Raw genomic sequence first — 27,875 nt, forward strand, 5'->3', positions numbered from 1 at the left:
CCAATCACGTGGAAGCCCTGCCTGAGTTCCTGGTCTCAGCTGCAGCCTGGCCTAATTTCAACCGCTGTGGATGTTTGGAGAGTGAACCAGCCAATGGGAGTGCTCTCTCCCCCCAAATTAAAAAAAAAAAAAAAGAACTGTACAGTTGGGTTTACATCAATGAAAACCATGCAACATCAATAGCAAAGCGGTTGTGACTGGAATTATGTAGGTGTGAAAGCTGGTACAAAAGTAACTTTAAATGGATTACAACCAAGAGATCCTAAATAAAATGCAAAGAACTACATCTACACACCCAGCAGAGTGGCAGGCGGTGGGTTTAGCAGGCACTTGTATTGCGAATCACAGTGCCTGGGCTTGTGTCTCTTCTTCATCCGGCTTCCTGCTAATGTGCACCCTGGAACGCAGCAGGCGATGGCCCGAGTACTTGGGTCCCTGCCACCCACGTGGGAGACCCAGACTGAGTTTTGGGCTCCTGGTTTCAGCCTGGCCCAGTCCCCGCTGTTGCGGACGCTTGAGGGCAGAACCAGTGGATGGAAGATCTCTTTCTTTACCTTGCAAATAAATCAAACAGAAGCTAAAAAAATTTTAAATGCACGTTACAAATAAACTATGCACGATTTCAAAATTCCTTGCATCAGAATGAGCTTACTTTTTAATTCCATCTTCCCACAACATTTTTGAACATGCCCTTATATAATCCAAAAGGAAAACACCAGAAAAATTGTGCGGCTTGTATCAATATCAAATGGCATAGACTTCAAGAGAAGAAAGGACAGTTCATCTTGATAAAGGGCTCAGTTCATCCAGAGAGCATAACCACAACCGTGTGTGCCGCTAACCACAGGACTCCCAAGGCAGCACGGGGAGCAGACTCATCTCAGAGACTTGTAACGCCATCAGACACCTGAACAGAAGCAGCATCTCTGGAACGAGTACCCTGGCAACCACAACTACAGGACTCATTTTGTTTATTTGTTTAACAGCCGCATCTATGGGGAGGCTTTTGGTGCAGAGGTTAAGATACTGCTTGGGGCCGGCGCCGCGGCTCACTAGGCTAATCCTCCGCCTAGCGGCGCCGGCACACCGGGTTCTAGTCCCAGTCGGGGCACCGGATTCTGTCCCGGTTGCCCCTCTTCCAGGCCAGCTCTCTGCTGTGGCCCAGGAGTGCAGTGGAGGATGGCCCAAGTGCTTGGGCCCTGCACCCCATGGGAGACCAGGAGAAGTACCTGGCTCCTGCCTTCGGATCAGTGCGGTGTGCCGGCCGCAGCACGCCAGCCACGGTGGCCATTGGAGGGTGAACCAACAGCAAAGGAAGACCTTTCTCTCTGTCTCTCTCTCTCACTGTCCACTCTGCCTGTCAAAAAAAAAAAAAAAAAAAAAGAAGAAGAAGAAGAAGAAAAGACACTGCTTGGGACACGCACGCCCCAAGTCACAGCTCCGCTCCCAGTGTACCCCTGAGATGTAGCAGGTGACAGCTCTGATAGCTGGGTCCTTGCCACCCACAGGAGACCTGGATGGAGTTCCTGCCTCCTGGCTTTGGATTGGCTCAGCTCAGGCCATTGCTGTTAGGAAAATGCCCGCAGTCTTAACTATGGCGCGATCTATACCCTGATCTACATCCTATGCCCTGGCTCCCGCCACCATTGCTGAAAGCCAGGTGGCCACATGGCCCAACCACTGGTGTCAGCTCTACCCCTATCCTAATGGGATTCGCTGCCCCTGCTTCCCTGCCCACCCTCCGGCAAAGTTTTAAAAGGGCCTATTCCTGAACACCTGGCTCTCTCTAGCCTCCTCCTCTGGTCTCCTTTCTCTGCTCTCTTATATCTCCTGCTTGCTCTCTCTTCTCTCTCTCTCTTCTCTCCTCACTAGTTCCTCTCCTCTCTGTCTCTCTCTTACACTCTCCTTCTCTCTCCTTTTCCTTCCTTGTGCCTTCCTTCCAGTCTGTCAGGTTTCCCCAATATACCCTTTCCCTTACTCCCGTGTTTGGTGTGTTTTGTGATGGCCTAACAATGCTGCCATTTGAGGAGTGAACCAGTGGATAGAAGATCTCTTTCTTCCCACCTCTACCTCTGCCTTTCACATACATAAATAAGTCCCCCCCCCAAAAAAAAAAAGAAAGGAAGGAAGGAAGGAAGGAAGGAAGGAAGGAAGGAAGAAATCAGAAGGGCAGGTGTTTAGCCTCTGGGTAGGATGCTTCTTGGGACACCCATACCCAGCTGGAATGTAAGGCTTTGAGACCAGCCTCCTGCTAAGGCAGACCCTGGGAGACAGCAGCGATGGCCAAGTGCTTGGGTCCCTGCCACCCACTTGGGAGTGGAGCTGGATTGAGTTCCCAGCTCTCAGCTTTGGCCTGGCCCGTCCCAGCTGTTGTGGGCACTTGAAGAATAAACCAGCAGATGGAAGACCTCTCTGCCTTCTAACTCTCTGTTTCTGCTTCACAGATACAGAAAAACATTCTTAACAGTCAGACACAAACCCATCAGTGGTGAAAGGGAGAGGATCAGCTGGAGCTGGAAGTGGAGGGAGAGAAGCCGGGGAAAGGGCAGGAGGAAATCAGAGGGGCTGTATTGTTGGGATGGCTTCCCCAGGGTGTGCATGTCTGGGATTCTACCAAACCGTGTTCTCCGAGTGGGCGTGGCGTCCCATACAAGAGCACTTCAGAATGCTCATGGAAAGTGGCATTGCAAGGTAAATTTAAAAAAATAAGTTTATTTTGATGCAAAAAATGGAATTCTTGTGTATGAGAGGTCTTCACACAATCCATGGAAGCTGCATATTAGTAAATGAGTTCTGCAGTGCCGGAATCCCTTATGGGCACTGGTTCAAGCAGAAGATGGCCCAAGTGCTTGGGCCCCTGCTCGTGTGTGAGAGACCCGGAGGAAGCTCCTGGCTTCAGATCGGTGCAGCTCCAGCCATTCCAGATGGCAGACCTCTCTAACTCTGCCTCTGCCTCTGCCTCTCTGAACTCTGCCTTTCAAATAAATTAATTAATTAAACAAATTTTTTGGTATCAAAATAATTTTTTTTTAAAAATTGTTTCTTTGAAAGGCAGAGTTACAGAGAGAGAGAGGAGAGACAGAGAGAGAAAGAGATCTTCCATCTACTGGTCCACTCCCCAAATGGCCACAACAGCTGGAGCTGCGCTGATCCAAAACCAGGAGCCAGGAGCTTCTTCCAGGTCTCCCACGTGGGTGCAGGGGCCCAAGCACTTGAGCCATCTTCTACTGCTTTCCCAGGCCACAACAGAGAGCTGGATCAGAAGAGGAGCAGCCAGGATGTGAACCAGCGTCCATATGGGATGCCAGCACCGCAGGCGGAGGATTAACCTACTATGCCACAGCGCTGGCCCCAAAATAATATTGAAGAGAATGAATAGGGGCTGGCGTTGTGGTGCAGCAGGTTAAGCTGCTACCGTTGAAGCTGCCATCCCCCTATATATTCTGGCTGCTCCACTTCCAATCCAACTTCCTGCTAATGCACCTGGGAAAGCAGTGGAAGACAGTTAAGAAAAAAAAATCTTTAAAAGGCCAATAAACAGGACAGGATGTCTTTGCATTAGGGAAATGCAAAACAGATGCCAGTTCTCACCTCATCTATGAGGGAGGTTATTACAAAAAAATAAATAAATAACCAAGGGTTGCAGGGGACAGGGAGAGACTGGACTCCTTGATGCACTGTTGATGGGAAAGCCAGGTTGGCAAGTCCTCAAGAAGTTCAACAAAAGGCTACTCCAGCATTCAGCAATTTCACTCTCAAGGGTTCTGCTTCCATGGAAGAACTGAAATCGGGACCCAAACAGATACCTGTACAGCAGTGTTCACAGTGCCACTATTCACAACAGCCAAAAGATGGAAGGAACTCAAGTGAGGGTGGGTAAACAATGTGGCAGAAACAGACAACGGAACGTCAGTCAGCTTCAAAAAGGAAGGGAGGGGCGGGCACTGTGGTGCAGTGGGTTAAAGCCCCGGCCTGAAGCGCCTGCATCCATATAGGCACCGGTTCTAGTTCCGGCTGCTCCTCTTCCAAGCCGGCTCTCTGCCGTGGCCTGGGAAAGCAGTAGAAGATGGCCCAAGTCCTGGGCGGGACAGGGCGGGGGCACAGGAAGTCAATTCATGGGGAGCAGAGTTTCTGGGGTGATAGAAAAGCTATGGAAAAAATTTTATTTTTTTTTGAGAGGCAGAGTTACAGAGAGAGAGAGGGAAAGACAGAGAGAAGACTTCTATGTGCTGGTTCACTCCCCAAATGGCCACAATGGCAAGAGCCGAGCTGATCTAAAGCCAGGAGCCAGGAGCTTCTTCCGTGTCTCCCTGCAGGACCAGGGGCCCAAGCACTTGGGCCATCTTCCACTGCTTTCCCAGGCCACAGCAGAGAGTTGAATCGGAAGTGGAGCAGCTGGGACTCGAACCGGCGCCCATATGGGATGCCAGTACCGTAGGTGAAGGCTTAGCCTACTATACCACAGGGCAGGCCCCAAAGCTTAGGAAACTGATGATGGAAATGATTATGTTCATGTAGCTAGGTAGACAATAGCCTATGTGTGTGGGGAGGCTGAGGATAACGGGAATTTCTGTGTGGTTGAATAAGAAATGCGGAAGAAAGCAGAACAGCAATTATATATGTCAAGTGCTGCTCTTGTTAATGACCTTGTTAGGTGGGTCCCAACCCTATCCCAGGGGGCAGCTGGGGGGGGGGGAATCTTCCCCACCCACACCAAGGGGGCTTGTAGGTGCATTGTGAATGTCTAAGAGGAATTTCAGGAACTCCGCATCCCAGAAAACCCTCCACCCAAGAATGATAGCCGAGGGGAGGGAGGGGGAGGAGAAACAGAGGGCCTGCACCCAACTTTTATAGTAACTCCAAACTGATGCAGACCGGCCCTAGCTTCCTTCCTGAGACGCACACCTGCCTTGTCAGGTGTACTCTCTTCATGTAATTTGGTGGGGCTGGCACTGTGGCTTAGTGGGTAAAGCCTCTGCCGGCAGAGCCGGCATCCCCTATGGGCACCAGTTCGAGTCCCTGCTAATGTGCCTGGGAAAACAGTAGAAGATGGGCCAAGTTCTTGGGCCCCTGCACCCACATGGGAGACACAGAAGAAGCTCCTGGTTCCTGGCTTTGGATTGGCACATCTCTGGCCATTACAGCCATCTGGGGAATCAACCAGTGGATGGAAGATCTCTCTCTCTCTAACTCTGCCTTTAAATAAATAAGTAAATCTTATAAAGAAAAAAGAAAGTTGACTAGCATGCTTACTGTTACCCTGAGTTCTTTTTTTTTTTTTTTAAAGATTTTTTATAAAATTTATTTGAACAGCAAAGTTAGAGAGAGAAGAGACAGTTCTTTGATCCACTGGTTCACTACCCATATGGCTGCAATGGCCAGAGATAGGCCAGTTGGAAACCAGGAGCCAGGAGCTTCCTCCAGGTCTCCCACGTGGGTGCAGGGGCCCAAACACTTGGGCCATCCTCTACTGCTTTCCCAGGCGCACTAGCAAGGAGCTGGATCGGAAGTGGAGCAGCCGGGACTCGAACTGGCACCCATATGGGATGTTGGCATTGCTGGCAGAGGCTTAACCTGCTAAGCCACAATGCTGGCCCCATTTTTGAATGATTTATGGCTAGAAGACAAGGACCTTATTTCATGCCACCAAGTTGGATACCCAAGAGTGGCTAGAATGGCAAAATTTCTTTATTTGATTATATTCATTTAAAGAAAAGAAAAAAAAAAAAAAGGTTCGTGCCTGGCCCAGTTGGAGGTGCCTTTGCACAGGCCTGCTGGGGCTGGGCTGGCTGTGGGCCGAGAGCCTGGCCTTGACCGGAAGCTGCTCAGAGCCTTGAGGTTAAGCTGCGTTGACGGGAACTCCCCCCTCTGCCCTGAGGGAGGAAGTTTAAATGATCAGGTCAATTAGGAAAGACACAACCGAAAAACTCCAAGTTTCATTCACACTTCGCGGGGGCGTTTCCTGGCCGGGTGCCACTTTTTATTATTTTTGGCCCGGGCATTAGAGTCGCACAGACCCGGGGCGGGGCGCGGGGGGGGAGGTACAATGTCATCTTTGATTCGCGTCCGAAGGATCAAAGCCAGTAAGTCTGGGTGTAAATGCAGATAACATTTCAGAGATCTTTCATGAAAGGAGTCGCTGGACCAGGACAAAAGGGAGTCGGTGTGTTCTGTGTGTTCGCCTTGAGCAGCCTTATCTCCCAGGGGAGCCCCAAGGACTCCGGGCCTGCATCCAGGTCCTTGACCCGAGGGCTTGCAGGTGGGGTGGGTTTCCAACCGGCACGCCCATCCCCCTCTAGTCTGGACACCCAGAGGATCCGTGGGGTCCGCCGGCTTGTCAAAGCGGGAGCTGGGCGCGCCCCACGGGGGTATCCTGGCAGCCTGCCCTCATTGTGCGCTCCTCTCTGGGTCCAGACTCGTCTCGGGGAGGGGCAGCACACCCCAGCCCCGACGAGGAGTCTCACACGCCTGCCCGCCTCTGCTGCCTCGGGTAGGCTGCCTGCGGGCGGTCAGACACACCCGTGCCGGCCCACGGGGCACCCACGAGGCTCAAACGCTCTCAGATCCTCAGGCTGCTCCCACCTCCCCCGGAGCCCTCCGGTCGCGCAGCGGGCGCCAGGGCAGCTAATGGCGGGGACGCGGGGGGCGGCCCCTGCCACGGCCCCAGGCACTGAGGGATTTGAAACTTCTAGGAGCTTCTCCTCGCCTGCGCACGCAGCCCCGCCTGCTCTCGTGGCACCCGGCGCGGCGTAGGTGTCGCGCTCCCATCGCCCCCCGCGCCGCGCTGCCGCGCTGGCAAGAGCTCGGGAGCGCCTGCGCGGCCACAGCCCCACGGAGTACGGCGCAGGCGCGGCCGGCGGAGCGCGCGTGCACGGCCCGCCGGGGAGGCGGGCGAGGGGGCGTGCCGGGAGCTTGCGCGACGACGCAAGGGTGTGGCCGCGCGCACGCCGGGGGCGTGGCCTGAGGCGCCGTCGGCCTTTGCGCGTCGCGCCGCTGCGGAGAGGGCGTCGTCGTCTTGGGCTGGCGGGTCAGTGTGGCCGCGGGCGCTCGGGCGGCACGCGTGCGCAGGCCCGGAGCTGCGCCATTGCCTCCTTTCCCGAGTCCCGGCCCGCGGAGGGGCGATCGGGGCTCCCGGTCTGGGTTCTGGTCCGTCTCCGGCTGGCACGCCACACTTTCTGGGTCCGCGCCGGGGGTTCTGTGGGTCGTGGGGTTGGGTAGGGGCGTGCGGAGACGACTCTGGGTCGGTTCCTGCCGTCCGAGGGGGCAGCTCTCGCCCCCGTGCCTGCTCTCACGGCGTCCCATCTCGTTCTCCGCACTGCAGGTGGCGCCTGGACTCGCCCTCGCCGTCGCCCTCCCGGTCTGTGGCTGCGGAGCGCCTGGACCCCGTCTTTGCGGTAGGTGGGTACGTGGCGGACGGGGGTGCTTGTATGCTCGTCTACTTCCTGCATGGCGGCCGCAGGGCGGTGGGCGGGCGGTGCAGTCGTCTGCCTTCCACTGGCTTCGAGGCTTCGGGCAAGTCCTGCTCTCGGGGCCCCTGGGGTCTCCTCGGAGAAGGGGACGCTCCGGCGTCCCGGGCGCTGCCTTTGACTTTGCACATGCGCCGTGTGGTCCCGCTGCTCTTTGCCTGTAGAGCGCTGTCCAGTCCAGGAGAAGGGCCGCAGTCCCCCAGGTGCCGGGCGGGCAAGGTGGCGGAGAGGAAGCAGCCAACCCCAAATGATCGCTAAGGCGAGGGAAGTGGTGGGCGAACAGGGTTCTCAGAAGGGCCGAGAGGTGCAGGGCGGGCGGGCGGGGGAGCACACAGGTGTACCGGTGGGCCGGCAGGGCCACCGTCCGGAGTGGAGGCGGTGGGACGTCGAGACTGGGGACAAGGGAAGGCAGAGGTCTGGGTAGCGCAGTGGCTCCTGGGCATGGGGTTGTGGTCTTCTGGGGGCAGCTGACGCCTAGCCTTGTCCTAGGTGGGTTAGAGCTCTGTGAAGGGCAGGTACTGTGGGCGGTACTGCTGCCAGCCAGCTAGAGTGTGTTGTATTTTTTTTTTTCTTGGAGCAGGTAGGCCAGGGTTAAGAGCTGGGGTTTCAGGTGGAAGACATCCCCCGCCGTGGGGCCCACATCTAAAAGGTTCCAGGGAGGTAGGGGGTGGCAAAGGCAGGTGATGCTGGTGGCCCTGGCAGTTTCAAGTGTGGCAGAGCGCCCTAGGGGTGCTGGGTGGAAGGAGCCAGCATTGCCACACCTCCCTGGCGGCGCATGCTGTGATGGAGGGTGGGATGCAAGTCGGAAATCGGGCGTGCAGACCCTGTGTGCGCCTAGATGCTGGCTGAGCGAGAGCCGGGGTGGAACAGAGGGGTTCTCACAGAGGTCCTGAGTGAGCAGAGATGGGGGAGGGGGCGCTGCACTTGACCTGGACAGAGCGATAGCCTCGGAGGAGGGTTCCGTGTCCTGGCAGAGCTGTCACTGCTGCTGTCTGGTGATCTCTGGAGGAGGGGCAGGTCCAGCCGCTAGATGGGGGCACTCCAGGCTCTTGGCAGGGGTGACTGGAGAGGGGGCGGGTGCAGTGAGGAGGACTCCGGGATTTTACATTAGGCTGCTGGGCTGTGACTGGGAATGGAGGAAGGTGGTGCTGGGGTGCGGGTGGCACTCAGTGCTGGGAGAGGTGAGTTTGGAAGGCATTGGGGAGGGCCTGCAGGAAGCAGGTAACAGCCAGGCACCCTGTTTCTGTTGGGTGTGCCTTGGGCTGGGCCAGGCCAGGCAAGAACCTCATGACACGCTCTGGGCACGCAGTGGTTCATGGTGTTCGGGGCTGCCGGACGCCCACTCAGCCAGCCTTGAAGCCTGGCGTGTAGCTTGTGTGACGTGTGGTGGTCGTGCCTGCGGTCTCTAGAGGCGGGTGCTGCTGGCTCTGCGACTTCTGGTTGGTGTGTGGCCCCCAGCCACGCCGTGTCACCGCAGTGCCAGGGTGATGATGGTCACACTCATCGCATGGCGGGCTGGGAGGGGTGTTGTTGGCACGACTGCAGCCCTCTGGGACATCTCCACTCCTGTTGTCCTGGGAGTCCCTGACAGTTAACACCTGGCCCACGTTCTCCTGGGATAGACAGCATCTCGCATCGGACCTAGCCCTGGCAACGTCACAGGTGGCATTTGCCTGTTCCCGTGGACTCCCCCGGCCAGCCACCCCGGGCTGCTCTATGCTCTCCAGGCTCCTACCTGGGTCTCAGGGGTTTGCCTGCTTGCTCCCTCCTGCTGCTGGCCCGTGGTGGTGATGGTTGGGCCTAGTTCCCGCTTTCCCACTTGTCTTTGGACAGATTGCCTCGGAGGATGGCCTGCGTCTGACAGTCCCCTCGGCTCAGCTCGGCCCGGCTCGGCTCAGCTCTCCTGAGGCCGCAGCTGCCAGCTCCCGGCTCTGCCACGTCCCATTCAGCCACAGCCCGTGGTGGCCTGTGGGCCTCTTCTATCCACACCCTCCCTCCTGCGCCAGCTCCTGTCTGCCCTCTGCTCCCAGCATGCCTCGCGGACGGCGCTGGCGGCAAGGCCCTCGTAACCCCATCCGGGCAGCAGCCAATTACGCCAACGCGCACCCCTGGCAGCAGATGGACCGGGCCTCTCCTGGGGTGGCGTACACCCCCCTGGTGGACCCCTGGATTGAGAGGCCCTGCTGTGGGGACCCTGTGTGCGTGCGCACAGTCATGGAGCAGAAGAGCCCGGTTAGTGGTGCTCCCAGTGGTAAGCCCGCCCAGAGGGGTGCCCCGGCGGGGCGCATGCCTGGCCCCTGGCCCCTCAGGGTGGATTTCCACTGGGTGCCAGGCTCAGACCCAGGCACCTTTGATGGCTCCCCCTGGCTGCTGGACCGCTTTTTGGCCCAGCTGGGTGACTACATGTCCTTCCGCTTCGAGCACTACCAGGACAACCTCAGTCGTGTCTGTGAGATCCTCGGGCGCCTGACTGGCCGCGCCCGCGCCTGGGCAGCCCCCTACCTCGACGGCGATCTGCCTCTGCCTGACGATTACGAGCTCTTCTGCCAGGATCTGGAGGAAGTTGTTCAAGACCCCCACAGTTTTGCTGAGTACCGCGCCGCAGTGCCCTGCGCCCTGCCCCCGGCCTCGAGCCAGCCGCCCGTGGCCTCGCAGCTGCCTGTCGTGAGGCAGTACTTAGCTAGGTTCTCGGAAGCCCTGGCTCTCAACATGGGTGCTGTCCCCAGGCCTGCCCCAGCAGTGCCGGCCACCCCTGCTGTTCCACCTAGACCTGCCTCTGCACCCGGAGATGGCCTGGCTGAGCAGCAGCTGGCCAAGGAGGGCGCCCCTGGGCCCACCCCTGCCCTCTCTAGTTCCGCCAGAAGCGCTGGTGCTGTGGGGGCAGCAGCCCCCAAACCTGCCCCTGTACTTTCAGAATCCGTGAGACCCCTTGCCCAGAAACCGGACCTGACTTGTACAGGGGGTCCAGAACCCCAAAAAGAGGTTTCTGATGCGCAGGGAGATCCGGAGGTGTCCTCGGGTGCCCCACAGGAAGTGGTGGGTACCCCGGGGGCCCCAGGGGGGGCATCATTTTCTTCTGTTCCGCGGCCCACATCCCTGGGTTCTGAACGTGACCCAGGCAGTGGTGGTGCCCCTTGTGACGAAGCAGCCTGTGAGGCCGGGGAGCCCCGGGACCCCCACTTGGGGCAGAGTGATGTTCCCACTGGTCCAGGTGACCTCACAGCCGGTTGAGGATGCGCACCTGTTCAGGCCCTTCCATGCCTGGGCACAAGCCACTCCCTGTCCCCCAGCCTCTGCCCCACGCCCTCCGTCTCCTGTTTGCTCCAGGTGCCCAGCTGCGTCCTCACCTGGGAGTGCTGCCGTACCTGGACCTCTTCCCACTGGGACATCGCTCCCTGGGTCGTCCCCTGTCGGGCGTTTGCATCATGGTCACCTAATGAAAGGTGCCTTGTGTCCAGCACTGGCTAGGACAGGACTGGGCTGGGTTCCTGTCCTGTTTGGGTGTGGTCGCTGCCTGGTGACTGCCTCTGGTCCTGTCTCTCCCCCCACATTTTTGTACCATTTCATTGTAGAGGGAACTTAGCTAACGACCCGCTGTATACACGCGGCGAGTAGTGATTAGGCCAGGGTGGTTAACATTCCTGTCTCCTTCAACAGGGGTCATTTCTTTGTGTTGGGAACCTTTGAATTCCTGTCTTCCAGTTCTCCCATACACATGGTGCTCTGTTGTATGCGTAGTTGCCCTATTGTGCTGTGAACACTAGATTTTATTTTTTGTACTTGGATGCCCTGTGTCCATCGTCCCTCTCTCCCTCTTCCCGTTGCCCTAATAGCTTTTATAATCCCCTCTTGCTTCCATTAAATCCACATATGAATGAGGTCATGTGGTATTTTTCTGTGCCTGGCTTATTTCACTTAATGTTGTCCTCCAGGTTCACCTTCATCGGGGTGCCACAAGCAACAAGGTCTTTTTTTTTTTTTTTTTTTGACAGGCAGAGTGGACAGTGAGAGAGACAGAGAGAAAGGTCTTCCTTTGCCGTTGGGTCACCCTCCAATGGCTGCCACGGCTGGCGCACTGCGCTGATCCGATGGCAGGAGCCGGGTACTTCTCCTGGTCTCCCATGGGGTACAGGGCCCAAGCACTTGGGCCATCCTCCACTGCACTCCCGGGCCACAGCAGAGAGCTGGCCTGGAAGAGGGGCAACCGGACAGAATCCGGTGCCCCGACTGGGACTAGAACCCGGGTGCCGGTGCTGCAAGGCGGAGGATTAGCCTAGTGAGCTGCGGCCTTTTTTTTTTTTTTTTTTTTGTAATGCTATTCCATCACCTAGCCTATGTTGCTTGACATTTTTTTTTTTTAAGATACCTGACTTCTTTTTTTAAATTTATTTTATTTTGAAAGGCAGAGTTACAAAGAGGCAGAAAGAAAGAGGTCTTTGATCTGCTGTTCACTCCCCAAATGGCTACAACAGACGGAGCTGGGCCAATCTGAAGCCAGGAGCTGCTTCCTGGGTCTCCCACTGGGGTGCAGAGACCAAAGCACTTGGGCCATCTTCTGCTTTCCCAGGCCATAGCAGAGAGCTGGGCCGGAGTGAAGCAGCCAGGACTCAAACCGGTGCCCATATGGGATGCCAGCCCTGCAGGCAGCAGCTCTGTTAGCTGTGCCACAGCACCGGTCCCTGTGTTATCTGTGCCCCTTGGTTGATTGCCTGTCCTGGCCATCGTGAGTGGTGTATCCCAGTGGGACGGTATCTTGGCTGAGAGTCCAGCTTCCCTGTGGGTTTACTGTGGCCTGATCTGTTGAGGTTTGGGTGCAGGAAGGAGGGTTGCAAGCCCCTTGGCCAGCTTACCTGTAGGCACGCTCCCTGCTGTGGAGTGGGTGACACACTGGCCACACCTGGTTCTCATCAGATGCTGGGGTGGGACTCAGTGCCTCCTTCCCTCTGGCACTGGCAGCCCCTTGTACATCACAGATTGAACCCTTGAAACCCCCAGTTTTGTAAATGACATGGGAGCCACTACGGCAGGGCAAGGGCTGTCTTGGCTTTGGGTCTGTGGTACACAGGTGCTCATTAAACGTGTGCTGGATCCACGGCCAAGCGTGTGGTGTGGTGTGGCTGTCGCAGCGGCTCAGGTCAGTATCAGTGTTGTGTTTCCCCTGGGGCTCTGACTCAATGTTGTGGGGGCCGGGGCCCCTTGCAGCAGCTTGTGGGACCATCTCCCTTGAGAACAGGACCCTCCTCCCCATAGCTGGAGATGAGCTGTGAGGCCCCAGGGAGGGGATTGGAGTGAAGAAATATCCGTTCTGGGACAATAGCAGTTATTTTAAGAAAAAGCAAACATCTGGAAATTGTTGGGGGTTATTAGATAACAGTCACTTTAAAAAAGGCTCTGGGTCCCTTTGGTTTTATGTGTGAGCTCCAAGGCGTGGATAGCTTGGAACTCTGAGAATAAGTGGGGAGTAAACCTATGCCAAGTAGACAGAAGCAGCCAGGGTGGAGGCTGGATTGCGGCGTGATGCGGGAAGGGCCTCTGTGCCAGGTCACAGCGCTGGGATGGCCTGGCCGGCGGCTCTGGCTGTGGGGGTTGCCACCTGCATCTCACTGGCCTCTGCACAGCTGCCTTCCCTGTCTGCATTTAGTGGACTTGAAGTGAATCCCTGCAGCTTCTCTGCTGACCCTGTCCCAGGGGGCAGCTCTCGGGGGCGTGGCTCATACACGCCATACCTCTCCCAGTGCCATCAGTGGCAACCCAGGCAGGCTGGAGAGTCCCAGGTGACCTGGTCTTAATTTGGAAAATGGGTCCTGTTTATTGCACTTGGGCTTTTGCCACTGTGGAGAGGAAAGGGGGATGACCGCAGGTGCTTGTGTGGGTGGGGTAGAGGAGGGGGCGGCGCTCTGGCCTAGCCTTCCAGACAGACAGTGCGAATCCTGCCCGCACTGAGGAGCCTTCCTGCTCCCAGGCAGGGGAAGGGAGGGCCTGGGAGAGGAGGCTGTGGGCCTCCTGCCGCCCGCACGTGGGCCAGCAACCTGGAGGAGGGGACTCTGAGCTGCAGTCTGCAGTGGCGAGCTCCAGCATGGCCAGGGTGCTGGGCCGGCCTCCAGCGGCTGTCCCTCACTTCCTTTGGCGACATTCAGTTTTTACTTCCCAAGGATAGGACGTGATGAGCGCTAAGGGGATGGCTTTCAAAGTGCCCGTCTCCAAGGAGAATTCTAAAACAGGAAGTCCAGGACATGAGGGCCTGTGAGATGCTGGGATGGTTTAGAAAGCTGCGTGTTTAAAGCACTTGGGTATCGGTGTAGCAGGGAAAAGAGAATTTGGAAATGGAGCCACAGAAGCATGGAGATTTAATACACGCTGTTGGTGAGGGGAGGGGAATGGGTTAGTCAGGACAAGCAGCTGGGTGACCGCTGGCTTCTGGGAAATAGGAAAGCCAGGTCCCTGCCTGTATCGCAGGTACGTTAGATTTCCTTGAACAAAAACCTTGAAGTTGCACAGGGAGACATGGGTGGGTTGTGTTCCCTGTTTGAGCTGCTTGGGGTTTGCTGATGGGATGGAGAAGTAGACTTCTCTTGGCAGGAGTGCGAAGGTGATTTGTCCACATAAAGGTTCTAGGCGCACTTGCTTGCACTCTCTGAGCTGGCCAGTCAGTGATTGGTGCTCACAGAGCTGTGATGAGCTCTACGTGAGGACCACGTCCACCCCTTCCCTTTCTAGGACCTCAGCTGTGGTGGCTGCCTCGCAGGGTTCCATGCAGTAGGAACAGCTGAATGAGAAAGCTCAGGTACCCGGTCCCAAGGAGCAAGCACATGGAGCTGCTGCCCGTGGTGTCAGCAGGAGCCAGGGCGGCCCTGGTTACGCGGTCCCCGATGAATACCTCCCATGTTCAGCAGCCCCGCTGGGTTCCTGCTCATGCCACACACCCACCCTGGGTGCACTGGGCAGGGTTCTGCTGCCTCAGTCCCCTGGGGGCCCAGGTTTCCCTGCTAACCCAGAGGCAGGAAGGACCGTAGCCAGCCACAAGTGACACGGGGCTGGGCTGGAGTTCCAGACGCCGAGGGTGTGGAAGCCCCTTGAGGCCCAGGGCCTGCAGGACTGGGGCGTGTGAGTAGCCAGCAGATGCTCTGCTGAGCCTGTGCCACGCTGCAGGTGGGGGCCGAGTCTCCCCACCTGACCCTGGCGCTGGGCAGCTCGAGCAGATGTTTGCGGTCTTCAGTTCCAGAGGCTGCAAGACCAAGACCAAGGTTTTGCTGGCTGGTCTCTCCTGACGCCTCTGCTTGGCTTGCGCGGTGCCCCCCTGAGTCCCTTGTGTGTACCCTGACTGGACACCAGTCAGCTTGGTGAGAGGGTGGGGCCCACACCCACACCCCAGTTACCTGTTAGAGGGCCCTGTCTCTGAATACAGCCCCATGCAGGAGTTAGGACTGTGGGGTCCCAGCAGAACAGCCAGGGGAGGGACACCGCCCACCCTAGAACAGGGCCCAAACTGGGCGCCTGTGCTTTGCATGTTTGCAGTTTTGAACAGTGCCGGGGTGCTGAGTACCCGGGCCTGTGTGAGAGGTGAGATTGCCCTCGGTTCTGTGCCCGAGGCTTTTTCTTTCTTCAGAAACAATGTCTTAGTCCCTGCCTGGCTGGATTAAGATGCCGCTCTGTGCTCCCTGGGTTTTGCTGTTCACATTAAACCTTGAGTGCATTGTCAGTGGGGCTGGTGTGAGGGAGGAGCTGCGGTCCTCATGGCCGTGGGCCCTCTGCCGCTGTGATGGGTGTGTAACATGAGCAAGAAATAAATTTTTGATGTGCGAAGCCAGTGAGCTGGGACTGGTGTTTTCCATCCTGACTGGCAGGAGGTCCATGTCTCCTGTCCCCTGCATCCACTGCTCGGTGCCTTTGTCCTGCTGCGCTGTCCCTGTCACACACGCCTGGCTCTCTGCTGCCATCCCTCTGCACTGCTTGCTTGACTTGGAGTCTCCATCAGATGAAACAGGCTGGCTGTTAAAGCACAGAGCAGACGGGGCCCTGGGAGCCCGCAGAGCCTCCGTTCCTCCCTGGGCCGTGGTGGCCTCTGGATGACGGGCATAGTGCCTGCAGCACGGCCGTTCCTTCCCTCCTGTCCCTGGCCCCCCCGCCCCCCAAGACCAGAGTGATGGTTGCTCCTGCATTGCTGCATTGCTGGGTTCTTCCAACTCCTTGCTGGTGGGGCTGTGCGGGGCAGGGGGAGGGGAGAGATGAGTGCAGAGGGACTTCTGACTACCCCCACCCCATTCTGTCCCTGCAGCGCAGGGTGTCTGGGGCCTTGGGGGCTCCTGGCCAGGGTGGGGTCTTGCAGCCTATGGGCCACGGGGGTGGTGCTGTGTTACTGGCTGTGCAGGTGGGGGTCCCTCAGCGAGGGAAGTGCTGGCTGCTGCCCTCGTCTGCACATGTGTAGACCTGGCTGTGGCAGATGTGTCACCTGCATGTGTGGGAGTGCGCAGCCAACAGTGCCCTTGAGTGGGTGCTTGAGTCCATGGGGCATGCTCCTGGCCAGCCACACTGCTACCTGTGCATGTGAGGAAAAGTCCCCCTCCCCCCGAGGTGACCCCTGCCACAGGAGGAGCCTTGCCTGGGAGCCCTTGTCAGGAAGTGTCCCCACCACAGCTGGACCTGTTGCCCGGGCGCCAGTCTCAGGGGATCGTTCCCCATCCCACACAAGTGGGCATTGTCTCTGCCCTCAGTGGGGCAGACAGCAGAGCCGGCTCCAGTGCTGGTGCTTGCTGGCACACAGGAATGGCCACGCTTCCCATAAACCAACACGTGTTCTGTTCTCCCCGGCCCCACTGCTGGCCGGGTTCCCACCGCTGCCTGTAAGGGGTGTAGGCCGGCTGACAGCGTCCCAGTTGGGCTTCCTTCCTGCCCTCCCCCAGCTCAGCCTGCCCTGTGGCCCAGCAGCCCCCTTGCCTGGGTACTTCCTCTCCGCTCCCGGTCTCCAGCAGTCTGCCCTGCAGCTTCAGGGAGCCTAAGTGTGGGGCTAGCTGGCCCTGTATTCCCCACGTGCCCTGCCTTTTATACCTCACCAAGGAAGAAGGGAACCTGGGTTCTCATCTCCCACTGCCCTGGCCTGGCCCTGCCAGTGTGACGGTGGGGGCCTGGGTCATCTGGCAGGGACTTGGTAGCGCCGCTGGGGAGAGGAGCAGGCCACAGGAACTGGCTCCTGCTTGTGGTCAGTGCTGTACCTGGTGCCCTGGCTGTGTGTGGCTCAGCGCCCCCTCCTGGACACTTTCCCAGAGCCTGTTGTGGGCCGCTGTCAGTCAAGGCTACAGCCTGCCTGGCCCTCCTGGAGACACATGTGCTAACATGGGCCTGGAGGCGCCCTGCCCTCTGAGGGGAGGGGCTGTTGGGGTGCCTTATCACCCATGGGACTCTGCCCTGGGGGGAGGGGAGGGGCTGTTCTTGTGCTGTGCACTTGCTGCCAGGGCGGTGTGTGGGTTGGGGGGGGTTGCCCAGCTCCCACCACGGCAGCCGCCCTCCTGCCTCCCTGGAATTCCTCCCCGGGATCTGCATCTTTGAAGCCGCTGCCTCCCTGCCCGCCTGGGCGCTCCCAAAGGCGGATACTGACAGAGGATTCAATGCATCGAAGGTCGCCAGGCAGGGTGTTGACAGATGCCCGGCCACGATACTATTTCTGATTTAATAACCGAATGGGAGGCTGGCCCTTTGTAATAATTAGGGCTAATTACTGAGGAGGTGTTGACAGACGGGCTGAGAGGAAACAAACTACCTTTATCCCGTGGCTTAGAGTCAGATTACCGGCCCGGTGCTATCTGCCCCTCAGAAAGTAGGCGCTTCAATCACTCAGCAAGGCTTCAAAGGGGAGAGGGCCTGACAATGCCCGGATTTGGAACAGAGCTATGAAGTGCGCCTTTGACTCCACAGCACCCAGTGCAACCCGGGCCCGAAATGGGGCCTTTGTGGAGTTTGAGTTACCATGGGCAGCCCTGCTTCCCGCACTCTGGGCCAGGGAGGGGCCACAGTGGCGTGGGCAGCCTGATCTGGTCTTTCTCCCAGCCAGGCCAGTGCCAGGGGACGCTGGCAGAGACCTGGACTCCCCTAATGGTCAGCTCAGGGAGCCCGTGGGCCTGAGCGGGAGCTGCTGCTCGTTTTCCTTGGCTGGGGGCATGTCCGGTTCTTTGTGGCCAGAAGCAACAGGGAGTGGGATAGGTTCTTACTGTCCCGGAGGCTTTTCTGCATCCCACGGGGCCAGCTCTGGCCTCTCTGGGAGGAGGCTGTGTTCTTGGCATTGGGTAGAGCTGAGGCATCACTTTCGGGCTGCCCTTGCCCTCATCTTGGGCAGAGAACCACGGCCGAGCATGGGATGCTGACCCTAGGAGGGTGCAAGCTCTGGGGAGGGTGCAGTGCACCCATGTGCTCAGACCTTGGTGTCCTGCTGTGAAGTGGCCCCAGCACTAGGACGTGTGCCCGTGAGCAGACAGACTGCCAGGTGGCTCCCATATTGGGACAGGTCTGGTGTGGACAGGATCACCGGCTGAGGCTGCGGGCAGGAGGGTAGGGGGCAGGCTCAGGATGGGCCTGCACGTGGAGTGCCTTTCCTATTCCGTGTGTGGTGCAGGGTGAGCAGGAGGCAGGATGGAGTCCGTGCCATACCTGGGCCTCATGGCCTGGGCCGTGTTCTTGTTCGCCTGTGGGACCCGCTGATGCTGAGTCTGCCTGTCTCAGGCTGGGGGAGAGCAGCACCCTGGTGTGGGAAGAAGGTGCGTTCTGAAAGTCATGGTAATGATGAAGGCGCCAGGTAGCCACCAACTTGTGTGTGTTAGGGGTGGCGCTGATTAATTTTAAGTCCATATGAGGGCAAGAGTAAGACCCTGGTTAGGATGCCCACGACTCATGTTGCAGTACTTGAGTTTGATGCCAGACTGCGGTTCCTGACTCCAGCTTCCTGCTAATGCAGACCCTGGGAGGCAGCAGGTGATGGCTTAAGTAGTTGGGTTCCTGCCACCAACTGGGGAGACCTGGATTCAGTTCCTGGCTCTCAGCTTTGGCCTGGCCCAGTCCCAGTTATCGCATTGTTGGGGAGTGAACTGGCAGGCAGGAAGCTCTGTCTCTGCCTCTCAAATAAATCAGAGATTTGGAAGCCTAGGTGGAGTGTTGTGCAGTGACTTCTGCCTGGGGTACTTGTCACACACTTGCCTTTTGCAGAATGCCGTAGAAATGGGATTGTACGGTAGATGGCCTTTTTCTCAGCATGATTCCCTGGAGACTCCCACACGTCTTTGTATTCGTCAGTTGTTTGTTCCTTTGCTGCCCAGCGTCCAGGCTCATTTGGGTGTTTATGCATAGAGCTACCGTGAACGTTTGTGTACAGGTTTTTGTTTGCTCCTAAGTTTCCATTTCTAAGTATCTAGTGTGGGGAGCAACTCGGGACTAGACTAAGTTACTGGAATTAAGACTTATTCTATGCATCTGCTCTCCCACAATATGGCGCTGGGAGAGGAGGAAACAACTTCTACACAGCTGCCTCTCGTCAATTTGATTGACTGAGCTGCAGGAGCTGATCTTGCTCCTGATTGGAGGAGAGCAGCGTACTTGGCGTGTGGGTAGCAGAGTTGGGATTGGTGGAAGAGGACTATAAAGGAGGAGAGAGACAACATGCACCAGGAACATCTATCTGAAGGAACACCTGAGCAGCCCCCGAGAGAGCCGGCCGGCAGTGTGCCGCTCCCCCGCGGAAGTGGGGAAAGTGGCTAGGGGGAACCGCCCTTCCACGGAGGTGGAAGGATCGGCAGCCAACCCGGGAAGAACCAGCAGCAAACCCGGGGAGGGCCGAGCAGACAAAAGAACAGTGCAGGGTCCAGTGTCGTTCCTCCACGAAGAGGGGGAGCGACAATCTAGGAATGGAATACCTAGTGATGTGATGTATGCATGTTTAATTTTGTAAAAAACTGCTGAGCTATTTTCTAGCACACCTACCTACTTCATATTCTCACCAGTGATGAGTTCCAGTTGTCCATGTTCTTGCCAACACTTGATACTTTTTTAAAGTAGCATACTTCTATTTTCTTTAAGATTTGTTCATTTGAAAGGCAGAGTTCAGAGAGAGAGAAAAAGATCCTTTCATGTGCTGACTCACTCTCCAAATGGCTACAACCCCAGGAACTTGGCCAATCTGGAGTCAGGAGCCAGGAACTTCCAGGTCTCCCACAAGGGTGTAGGGGCCCAGTACTTGAGCTATCCTCTGCTGCTTTCCCAGGTGCATTAGCAGGGAGCTGGATCAAAAGTGGAGCAGCCCTGCTTTTTCTTCTGTGCCTCCCCTGTATATTCTAATGCCTCTCTGTGTTATTTGGTGCCGTTTGGTCTGAGATTTTAAAGTTGCGCTCACAGCTTCACCCCCAAGCCAAAAAGGATGGCATTGAATTCCAATGACGGGTAAGACTCGGTCTCCTTGTACCAACCTAAGACAGGAGCCTCAGAGGATGTCTGGGCAAGAAGAGACGTGGGCAACCTAAGACAGGAACAATGCCTCAAAAAATAAAGGGGGAAATGTGGGCAGCCGCAGGCAGTCGCCCCTTCTGTTTACGCTTAAGCATATAGATGGAGACATCCCGGCACAGACAAAAGGCTAAGGAGGTTCCCGGAAGAGGCAAGAAGAACCCTATCTCACTGTTACACTTCTCACAAGAGAGACGTAGATAATCAGTCACACTGAAACCTGCATTTATCCCTTAGGTGTTTTATTGTACCCTTGTAATCAATGATTACATTTTACGATCTGTTAAGTAGAAGAACCTTGTGGGGAACTCTTTGTAACCCCAAAAGTCTTTTAGATATGTAAATCTTTTGTGTGCTGGTTATGTTTAAATACTACTGGATTTGTTGAATAAACGAGCCTTGATCAGGAAAAAAAATAAAAAAGTGGAGCAGCTGAGACTCAAACTGGCACCCATATGAGATGCTGGCGCCACAGATGGCAGCTTTATCCGCTCCACCACAGAGCTGGCTCTGCCAACATCTGATTTTTTCTCCCCTTTGATTTTAGCCATTCTAATAGGTGTGCAGTAGTGTTTCATTATGCGTCTAATTTGTGCTTCCCTGCTTGGCTACTAGTATTTGGAAATCGTTGTGCTTTTCCATCTGTCCGATTAGATGGAATGTCTGTTCCAATCTGTAGTACATTTTATTTTCATTTTTATTTGAAAGGCGGAGATATCTTCCATCTGCTGATTCACCCCCCAAGTGCCTGCTACAGCCAGAGCAGGGCTACACCAGTACCAGGAGCCTGAAGCTCTGACTCTCCCTGTGGGTGGCAGGGACCGAAGTACTTGTGCCACCACCTGCTGCTTCCAGGGTGCACGTTAGCAGGAGCCTGGATTGGGAGCAGAGGTGAGGAGTTGACCAGGCACTCTGATGTGGGAAGTGGGTGTCACAAGTGGCGGCTTGACTCTCTGTGCCAAATGCGTTTGTGACTGGATTGCCACGCTGCTGGGGAGTTTGCTGCTGTTTTACTGAGGAGGTGTAATTGATATACAGTAAATGTCACATAATTAAAGTGGACAGTTGGACACATTTCAACACCTGTGACACCATCCCCACACTCAAGATAAAGAACATCTCCATTGTTCCCAAAGTCTGCCTCCCCCAATGCGCCCCCCGCACTTCCCTTCCCCAGGTCCCCACTAACCCGCCTGCTGTGGCTCTGGGTCAGTTTGCATTTCCTAGAATTTTACATAAATAGACTGGCACTGTTTACTCTTTCTGCCTTCTTTTGCCCGACGCGATTATTTTGAGACTTGTTCCTGTGGAAGCGGGTGTCAGTACTTCCTACCCTCTCTGTGGAGTACGGGTGTATTTCATTGTGTGGAGGTGCCACTGTTTGTTCAGCTGCTGCCAGACGCTGGGGTGGTTTCCATTCGGGGCCTTTTGTGCGATTTAAAGAAAATGACCAAAATTCACAGCCAAGCGGCTGGGCCGTTTTGGAATTCCATCGCAGTGTATTCCTTCAGCAGTTCCACGTGCTGCACTTTAGCTACCCTGCTGAGTGTGCAGTGGCATCTCAGTGTGGCCTTAGCTTGTGCTTCCTTGTGGAACAAAGATGTTCTGTAGGATTTCCGGTCCTTACTTTCTATTAGCATGTCTTCTTTGTTGAAGTATTCAGATCTTTTCTGCTTTTTAAATTTGTTTTTATTTTGTTTTATTACTGAATCTTGACAGTTCTTCAGATTCAATACACAGATTCTTTGCCAGATCTGTAGGCAAGAGTTTTCTTCCTGTCTATAGATTTCTCTTTGCATTTTTTTTTTTTAAAGATTTCATTTATTTGAAAGAGTTACAGAGAGAGGTAGAGACAGAGAGAGAGATCTTCCATCCACTGGTTCAGTCCCCAGAAGGCCACAACGGCCAGAGCTGAGCTGATCCTTAGCCAGGAGCCTCCTCTGGGTCTCCCACGTGGGTGCAGGGGCCCAAGGACTTGGGCCATCTTCTGCTGCTCTCCCAGGCCATAGCAGAGAGCTGGATTGAAAGAGGAGCAGCCGGGACTTGAACCGGTGCCCATATGGGATGCCAGCGCTTCCAGCCTTTATGTATTGAAAAGGCAGAGTGACCAGGAACTCCATCTGAGCCTCTCTTGTGGGTGGCAGGGACCCGAATTCTTTCTGCTTCCCAGGATGCATTAGCAGGAAGCAGAGCCTTCGGATATGGAAAGCAGCCACACTCCTGTCCCTTGTTAATAGTTACCTATCTCTCAGAGAGGAAAAGTCAAGCTTTTCATTTTTTTTCTCTTATGGATTATGCTTATCGAAAGTATTTGATACTTATTTATTTTTACATTTGTTTTGGAAGGTAGAGACAGAGAGCTCTCCCTCCATTGATTTACCCCTGAGATGCCCGCAACAGCTGGAATTGGGCCAGGCTGATACTGGGAGCTGGGAATTCCATCTGGGACTCCCAGGTGGGTTGCAGGATCTGAAGCACTTGAGCCATCACTGTCCTTCCAGGGGACACATTAGTAGGAAGCTGGAGATGGGGCCCAGTGTGGGGACTCCACACCAAGGACCCAGGTGGTGTCTTAACTGCTATACTAAATGCCTACCCCAAAACTTTTTAAAAAATCATGAATGGTTAATTAATGAGTTTGGCCCAATACATTGTATTAATTGATTCTGTGGTTTTTCTTTAGTGTTCTAGTATGAATGTAATAGTGCTTGGATTTGGGGTATTGAATCATGTTCATTCCTGAGATACTCTGCAGCTGACTGTGATGTATTTTTATATACTGCTGGATTTGATGTGGTTGAGGCATTTTATGTCTATATCCATGAGGGATAATGTTTAGTGGTTTTCCATTTTTGTGCAAACTGATTTGGTATTAAAGTATTGCTAGCCTCAAAGTTAGAAAATTTACTCTTATTTTTCTGGAAGAAAAAAATATGTATGTTTTAAAAACCTAGTGTTATTTTTTTTAATGTTTGGTAGTATTTGCCAGTAACATAATGTGGACTGGAGTGTTTTTTTTTTTTTTTTCTTTTTTCTTTTTTGGCAAGGATTTAATATGAAAATACATTCCTCAAATCACTGTGGGGCTCTTCTGGTCATCTCTTTCTCCACCTATTCTGAGTCTTTCAACTGTTATTTTTGCTAAAGTAATCTAATTTTTGTGCATTGAGTTGGTCATGATATAACATCTTTTAACATTTCTGATATCTGTAGTGATAATCCTTTTATTTATTTATTTATTTATTTATTTATTTAATTATTTGGAAGGCAGAGTTACAGAGAGGCAGAGAGAAAGGTCTACCATCTGCTGGTTCACTCCCCAAATGGCTGCAAAGGCCAGAGTTGGGCCTATTCAAACCCAGGAGCCAGGAGCTTCTTCCAGGTCTCCCACGTGGGTGCAGGGGCCCAAGCACTTGGGCCATCTTCCACTGCTTTCCCAGGCCACAGCAGAGAACTGGATTGGGAGTGAAGCAGCCAGGTCTCAAATCAGTGCCCATATGGGATGCTGACACTGCAGGTGGTGGGGTTTACCCACGTGCCACAGCACCATCCCCCAATTTTATTGATATTTTTAAAAAACATCCTCTGTTTTTTCTTCTGGGTTTTTAAAAATTTTCTCTATGATTTTGTTATTCTCTATCATTTATTTTTGTGTAATTTTATTGTTTCTTTGCTTACTTTGGGCTTATTTTGCTGTTTTTTTTTCTAGTTTAATGAAGAAGCCAACTGGCTGTTTAGAGACCTTTCTTTTCTTGTGATGTCAACATCTGACACTGTGAATTTCCCTCTAGGAGAGTGACTTCAGCAAGATGGCTGAGTAGAGCTGCCTGTCGCTCGTGCCCTCTGCAGAAGGGCTCGCCACAGAGAGTCCACGGCTGCATTCTGACTGTACGCTGCGTAGTGGCAGGGGAGCAAGTGAGAGCCCCCCGGAGCCCAGGAATCCAGCACAGCACCACAGAGAGGACAGCGAGGCCCCCGTTGCCTGTGGACAACCACACAGACGCTCCCAGCCCTCAGCACCCTTGACCGCAGCGTGGAGTGGCGTGCCAGAGTTTTAGTGTCAGAGTACGAGTCCACGTCATCTACCCTCGTTGCTTGTGACCTCTGCTCCTATAGCTCTGTGCCGTCTTGAAACTGGACCTGGTGCTGGAGTGCATCACCCCGCACAGTCCCACTTTGGAGCCTCTGCTGTCATCCCCCCGCTCTCCCCCTGCACTCACACAAGTGGCTGCAGCACCGTGCGCCCTGCTACTCACAACCTAGGGCTAGCGGAACAACTGAAGAAGACACACACAGAGTGCAGCGCTGTGCCCACCCACGATCAAAGCTGACACATCACAGCAAATCGATACCTTTGTTTTTCTCTAGAGAAAGAAAATACCTGTAAAACTGGAAAAAATTACTGTTGCACTAGCACAGATACCAACGTAGAGACACCAGAAACATAAAACAGCAAGGAACCATGCCACCTTCAAGGCAGCACATTAAGCTTGCAACAGCACCTCTCGAAGAAGAGGAAGTTAAAGAAATGTCTGACAGGGAATTCTGTGTACAAATCTTGAAGTTGCTCCGTGAGATAGAGGCAAATCTCAGTCAACAGCTTGAAGATATGAAAAAGTCGATTCATGATTTCAGTAATGTAGTCAGTGTGGGGAAAGATACCGAAGAAAAGAACCAACAGGAAGTCTTGCAGCCGAAGAACTCGGTGAACAAAGTAAATGCATTTGAGTGCTACAACAAGAGACTAGATCGTTTAGAAAGAAGGATTTCTAAAGTCGAAGATAGGTCTTCTGAATTAATCCAGTCAGGAAAAGACAAGGAAGAAACATTGAAAAAGTGTAAAGAAAGCGTGCAACACCTACAGGACACCATTAAGCAAACAAATATTCGCATTTTAGGAATTCCAGAGGGAGAAGAAATGGAGAAAGGCACAGAAAGCATCTTTTATGAAATAATAGCTGAAAACTTCCCAAGTCTTAGAAAAGACACAGACATCCAGATCCAGGAAGCTCAACGAACCCCAAGTAGACACGACCCCAAGAGGTCTTCTCCCAGGCACATTGTGATCACGCTGTCCAAAGTCAAAGACAAAGAGAGAATTCTTAAGGCTGCACGAGGAAAACGCCAGGTCACGTACAAGGGGACTCCTGTTAGGCTGACGGCAGACTTCTCGGCAGAAACCTTGCAGGCCCGGAGAGAGTGGAATGATGTGTTCAGAGTGCTGAAAGGGAAGAACTACCAGCCGAGAATCCTGTACCCAGCAAGGCTAACCTTCAGACACGAAGGGGAAGTCAGGTCCTTCTCAGATAAGCAGAAGCTAAGGGAATTCATCACCACTAGGCCAGCCTTGCAGGAAGCGCTCCAGGAAGTCCTACCTCTAGAGGCAGTACAGTAACTGCCCTCAGGAAAGCCACTGAAGTGTACAGTCATTAGTAGAGTAGATACACAGATGAGCCAGAAAGCGATTAAGCGTTACCACTGCAGTCACCAAACACAAAGTTTGACAGTAAGAGAGGAAGAGATTGACAGGACACACAAGACAGCCAGAAGACACTGGACAGAATGACGGAAGTACGTTGTTACTATTAGGAATAACCTTAAATGTAAATGGGTCCAGCTCCCAGAAGAGTATAGTATAGACTGGATGAGAACCAAAATTCAGCTGTGTGCTGCCAATGAGAAACTTACTTCAGACACATTAAATAATGAAAAAAGGACTGTTCACAAAGGTGGTAACCATTGTGAGCACATACACACACTACTGTAAATCAAGGTGGTAACCACCGTGAGCACATATACACACTACTGGAAATCAAACTCTGTTACATTTAGAGGAAGGGAGAGGCTGCTCGACAATAGAAGCTGGGGACCTCAGCACCCACGTGGCAACGGACAGGTCACCCAGACAGCAGTGAAAGAGACGGACTTAGCGTCTGGAATGCTGCCCCCAGCTGCACATACATTCCTGCCTCCAGCTTGCACCCTACGTTAGACCAACACCAAACAAGGACCAACAGATTTTTAAAACCGAAATCATTGAACCACATGCTCATGCCAGAGTAGTGCATCCCTTATCAATAGTGACTGAGAGTGCTGCTCAGAGCAACGAAGTGAGAAGTAAAGGCATCCGGTTTGGAAAGGAGGAAGCCAAATTGTCCCTGTTTGCAGTCGACACGATCCTACATACAGGAAAACAAAACCTCCACCAAAAAAACCCAAAATTACAAAACAAAGACCCGTCAACTGACGAGATTTCAGTGAAAATTCAGGGTACAAGATCAGCTTGCAAAAATTAGTAACATTTCAATGAAGAAAGCAGTCCCATTAAAACAACAGCAGCAAAAACTGAAAAATAACTCGGACTAAATTGGAACAAAGGGGTGGAAGAGATCAGTAAGACCTGGAAAGCCATCCCGTGGTCATGGGTTTGAAGAACTAATGTTTTTGAATGTCCATACTACTAAAATTAGTCTACAGTCAGTGCAGTCCCTGTCACAATACCATAACATTCTTCACAGAAACAGAATGGGAGAAAATACTTCCAAGCTGTCCAGCTGCTGAGATGAAAGAACTCAACCCAACACCCACCCCACCCAAATCCAATTTAGAAAGTGGGCAAATGATCTGAGTAGCCATGTCTGAAGAGAAAATACACAGTTGGGCAGCAAGTATCTGAAATCATCAGGGAAAGGGAAATTAAAGCCACAGTGATACTATCACACCTGTTCGTATGGCTAATGAGCAATAAAGACTCAGATTCTGGTGAAGATGTAGAGAAAGGGGAGCTCTCCTACACCGTTGATGGGAATGGTAATCAGTGCAGCCCTGTGGGAAACTGGAGTTTCCTCAGAAATCTAGAACCAGAACTGCTGTACGGTCCAACAGTCGCACTGTGGGTTTTCATATCCAAAGGAAAGGAAGCCGGAATGTCCACGAGATGCCTGCACTCCCGTGTTTATTGTTGCACTGCTCACACAGCCAGGGTGTGGAGTCGACCTGGGTGCTCCGCTGGTGGATGAGTGGATAAAGAGCATGTGGTTACCTCTGTGCAGTGGAATAGTACTCAGCCATAAAAAGGGATGCAGTCTTGTCGTTTGCAGCAGCAGAAATGAGGCAGGAGGACATTGTGTCAGCACAGAAAGAAAACTACTGCATGTTCTCACTTCAGTGTGAAAGCTTAGAAAGCTGATCTCAGAAGAACAGGGATCACCAGAGGCTGGGAGGAGGAGCATGGGCCATGGGTGCCTGGGTACAGCTGGGTGGGAGGGGTAACTTGGTAGGTGACTCACTGAACAGTAATTGTATGTCTCAGAGTAGCTAATGGGATTCTGCATGTTCCCAACACGAGTGATCAGCATTTGAGGTGACGGGTATGCTAATGAACCTGGTCCTTACATGTTGTGTACATGCACTGGAGTACCGCACTGGACCCCATGTGGATGTATGTATGTGTCAGTTATGAATAAATACACGTCAGTGTCAAAGCACTGCTTCAGTTGCATCCTTCGTGTTTTGGGTGTGTGGTGATCTCATGTGATAAGTTTAGAGTATTTTCTAATTTCCTTTGACTGTCTTTCTTTGACCCATTTTATTTAAGTGTTGAAGGTTGAGTGTTGTTCAGTGGCTCAAGCCACTGCTTTGGGTGCCCATGTCCTGCATCAGGTTGCCGGGTCAGGTTCCAGCAGTCTGCTTCCAATCCAGATTCCTGCGAGTGTATCCTGGGAGGAGGCAGATGCTTGTCCAAGTGCTTGGGTCCCTGCACGCAATGTGAGAGCCCTGGATGGAGTTCCTGGCTGATGCTAGGTGTAAAATCTCTGTGTCTCTCCCTTTCAAATAGATGAAAGTATACATTTTAAAAAATGACAATGATGACTTGCTAATACTTGAAGATTTTCCAGTTACTTTTCTGTTCCTGATTTCTAGTTGAAT

At 53.8% G+C, this 27,875-nt stretch overlaps 2 protein-coding genes across 27 annotated transcripts in view; both read left to right on the forward strand.

Moving 5' to 3' along the window:
* Positions 1–6,889: 6,889 nt before the first annotated feature.
* Positions 6,890–27,430, forward strand: RTL10 (retrotransposon Gag like 10). 13 transcript variants are annotated; one of them, XR_016227498.1, is made up of 4 exons: positions 7,041–7,179; positions 7,322–7,398; positions 20,655–20,837; positions 23,738–27,430. XR_016227498.1 is itself a non-coding variant. In XM_051837272.3 (3 exons), the coding sequence occupies exon 3, from the start codon at positions 9,498–9,500 to the stop codon at positions 10,695–10,697; it is 1,200 nt and encodes a 399-aa protein (XP_051693232.3). In that variant the 5' UTR covers positions 6,965–7,027; positions 7,322–7,398; positions 9,300–9,497; the 3' UTR covers positions 10,698–11,344. The 13 variants fall into 13 exon arrangements, 4 of the variants coding, with proteins under 4 accessions (XP_051693232.3, XP_089179706.1, XP_017194184.3 ...); XR_016227500.1 differs by lacking the exons at positions 7,041–7,179; positions 20,655–20,837 and adding an exon at positions 6,890–7,027 and having other exon boundaries at positions 23,741–27,430; XM_051837272.3 differs by lacking the exons at positions 7,041–7,179; positions 20,655–20,837; positions 23,738–27,430 and adding exons at positions 6,965–7,027; positions 9,300–11,344.
* The window catches only part of GNB1L (G protein subunit beta 1 like), an 84,307-nt gene continuing 63,397 nt past the window's right edge, over positions 6,966–27,875 (forward strand). For 4 of the 14 annotated variants that reach the window (XM_089323593.1, XM_089323583.1, XM_089323589.1 and 1 more), the window contains exon 1: positions 20,698–20,837. The gene's annotated coding sequence lies outside the window, so the exon portion shown is untranslated. Of the gene's footprint in view, positions 7,028–7,117; positions 7,180–7,321; positions 7,403–20,697; positions 20,838–27,875 lie in introns of those variants that run through there. The other 10 variants (XM_051837283.3, XM_089323592.1, XM_051837280.3 and 7 more) reach the window with 8 other exon arrangements.

This window comes from Oryctolagus cuniculus, chromosome 21, assembly GCF_051225735.1.
Source record: "Oryctolagus cuniculus isolate XC-2025 breed Fujian yellow rabbit chromosome 21, ASM5122573v1, whole genome shotgun sequence".
Taxonomy (NCBI): Eukaryota; Metazoa; Chordata; class Mammalia; order Lagomorpha; family Leporidae; genus Oryctolagus; species Oryctolagus cuniculus.

Excerpts from the sequence above, each read along its gene's own strand:
- RTL10 (XM_051837272.3), top strand. The coding sequence starts at position 9,498 with ATGCCTCGCGGACGGCGCTGGCGGCAAGGCCCTCGTAACCCCATCCGG.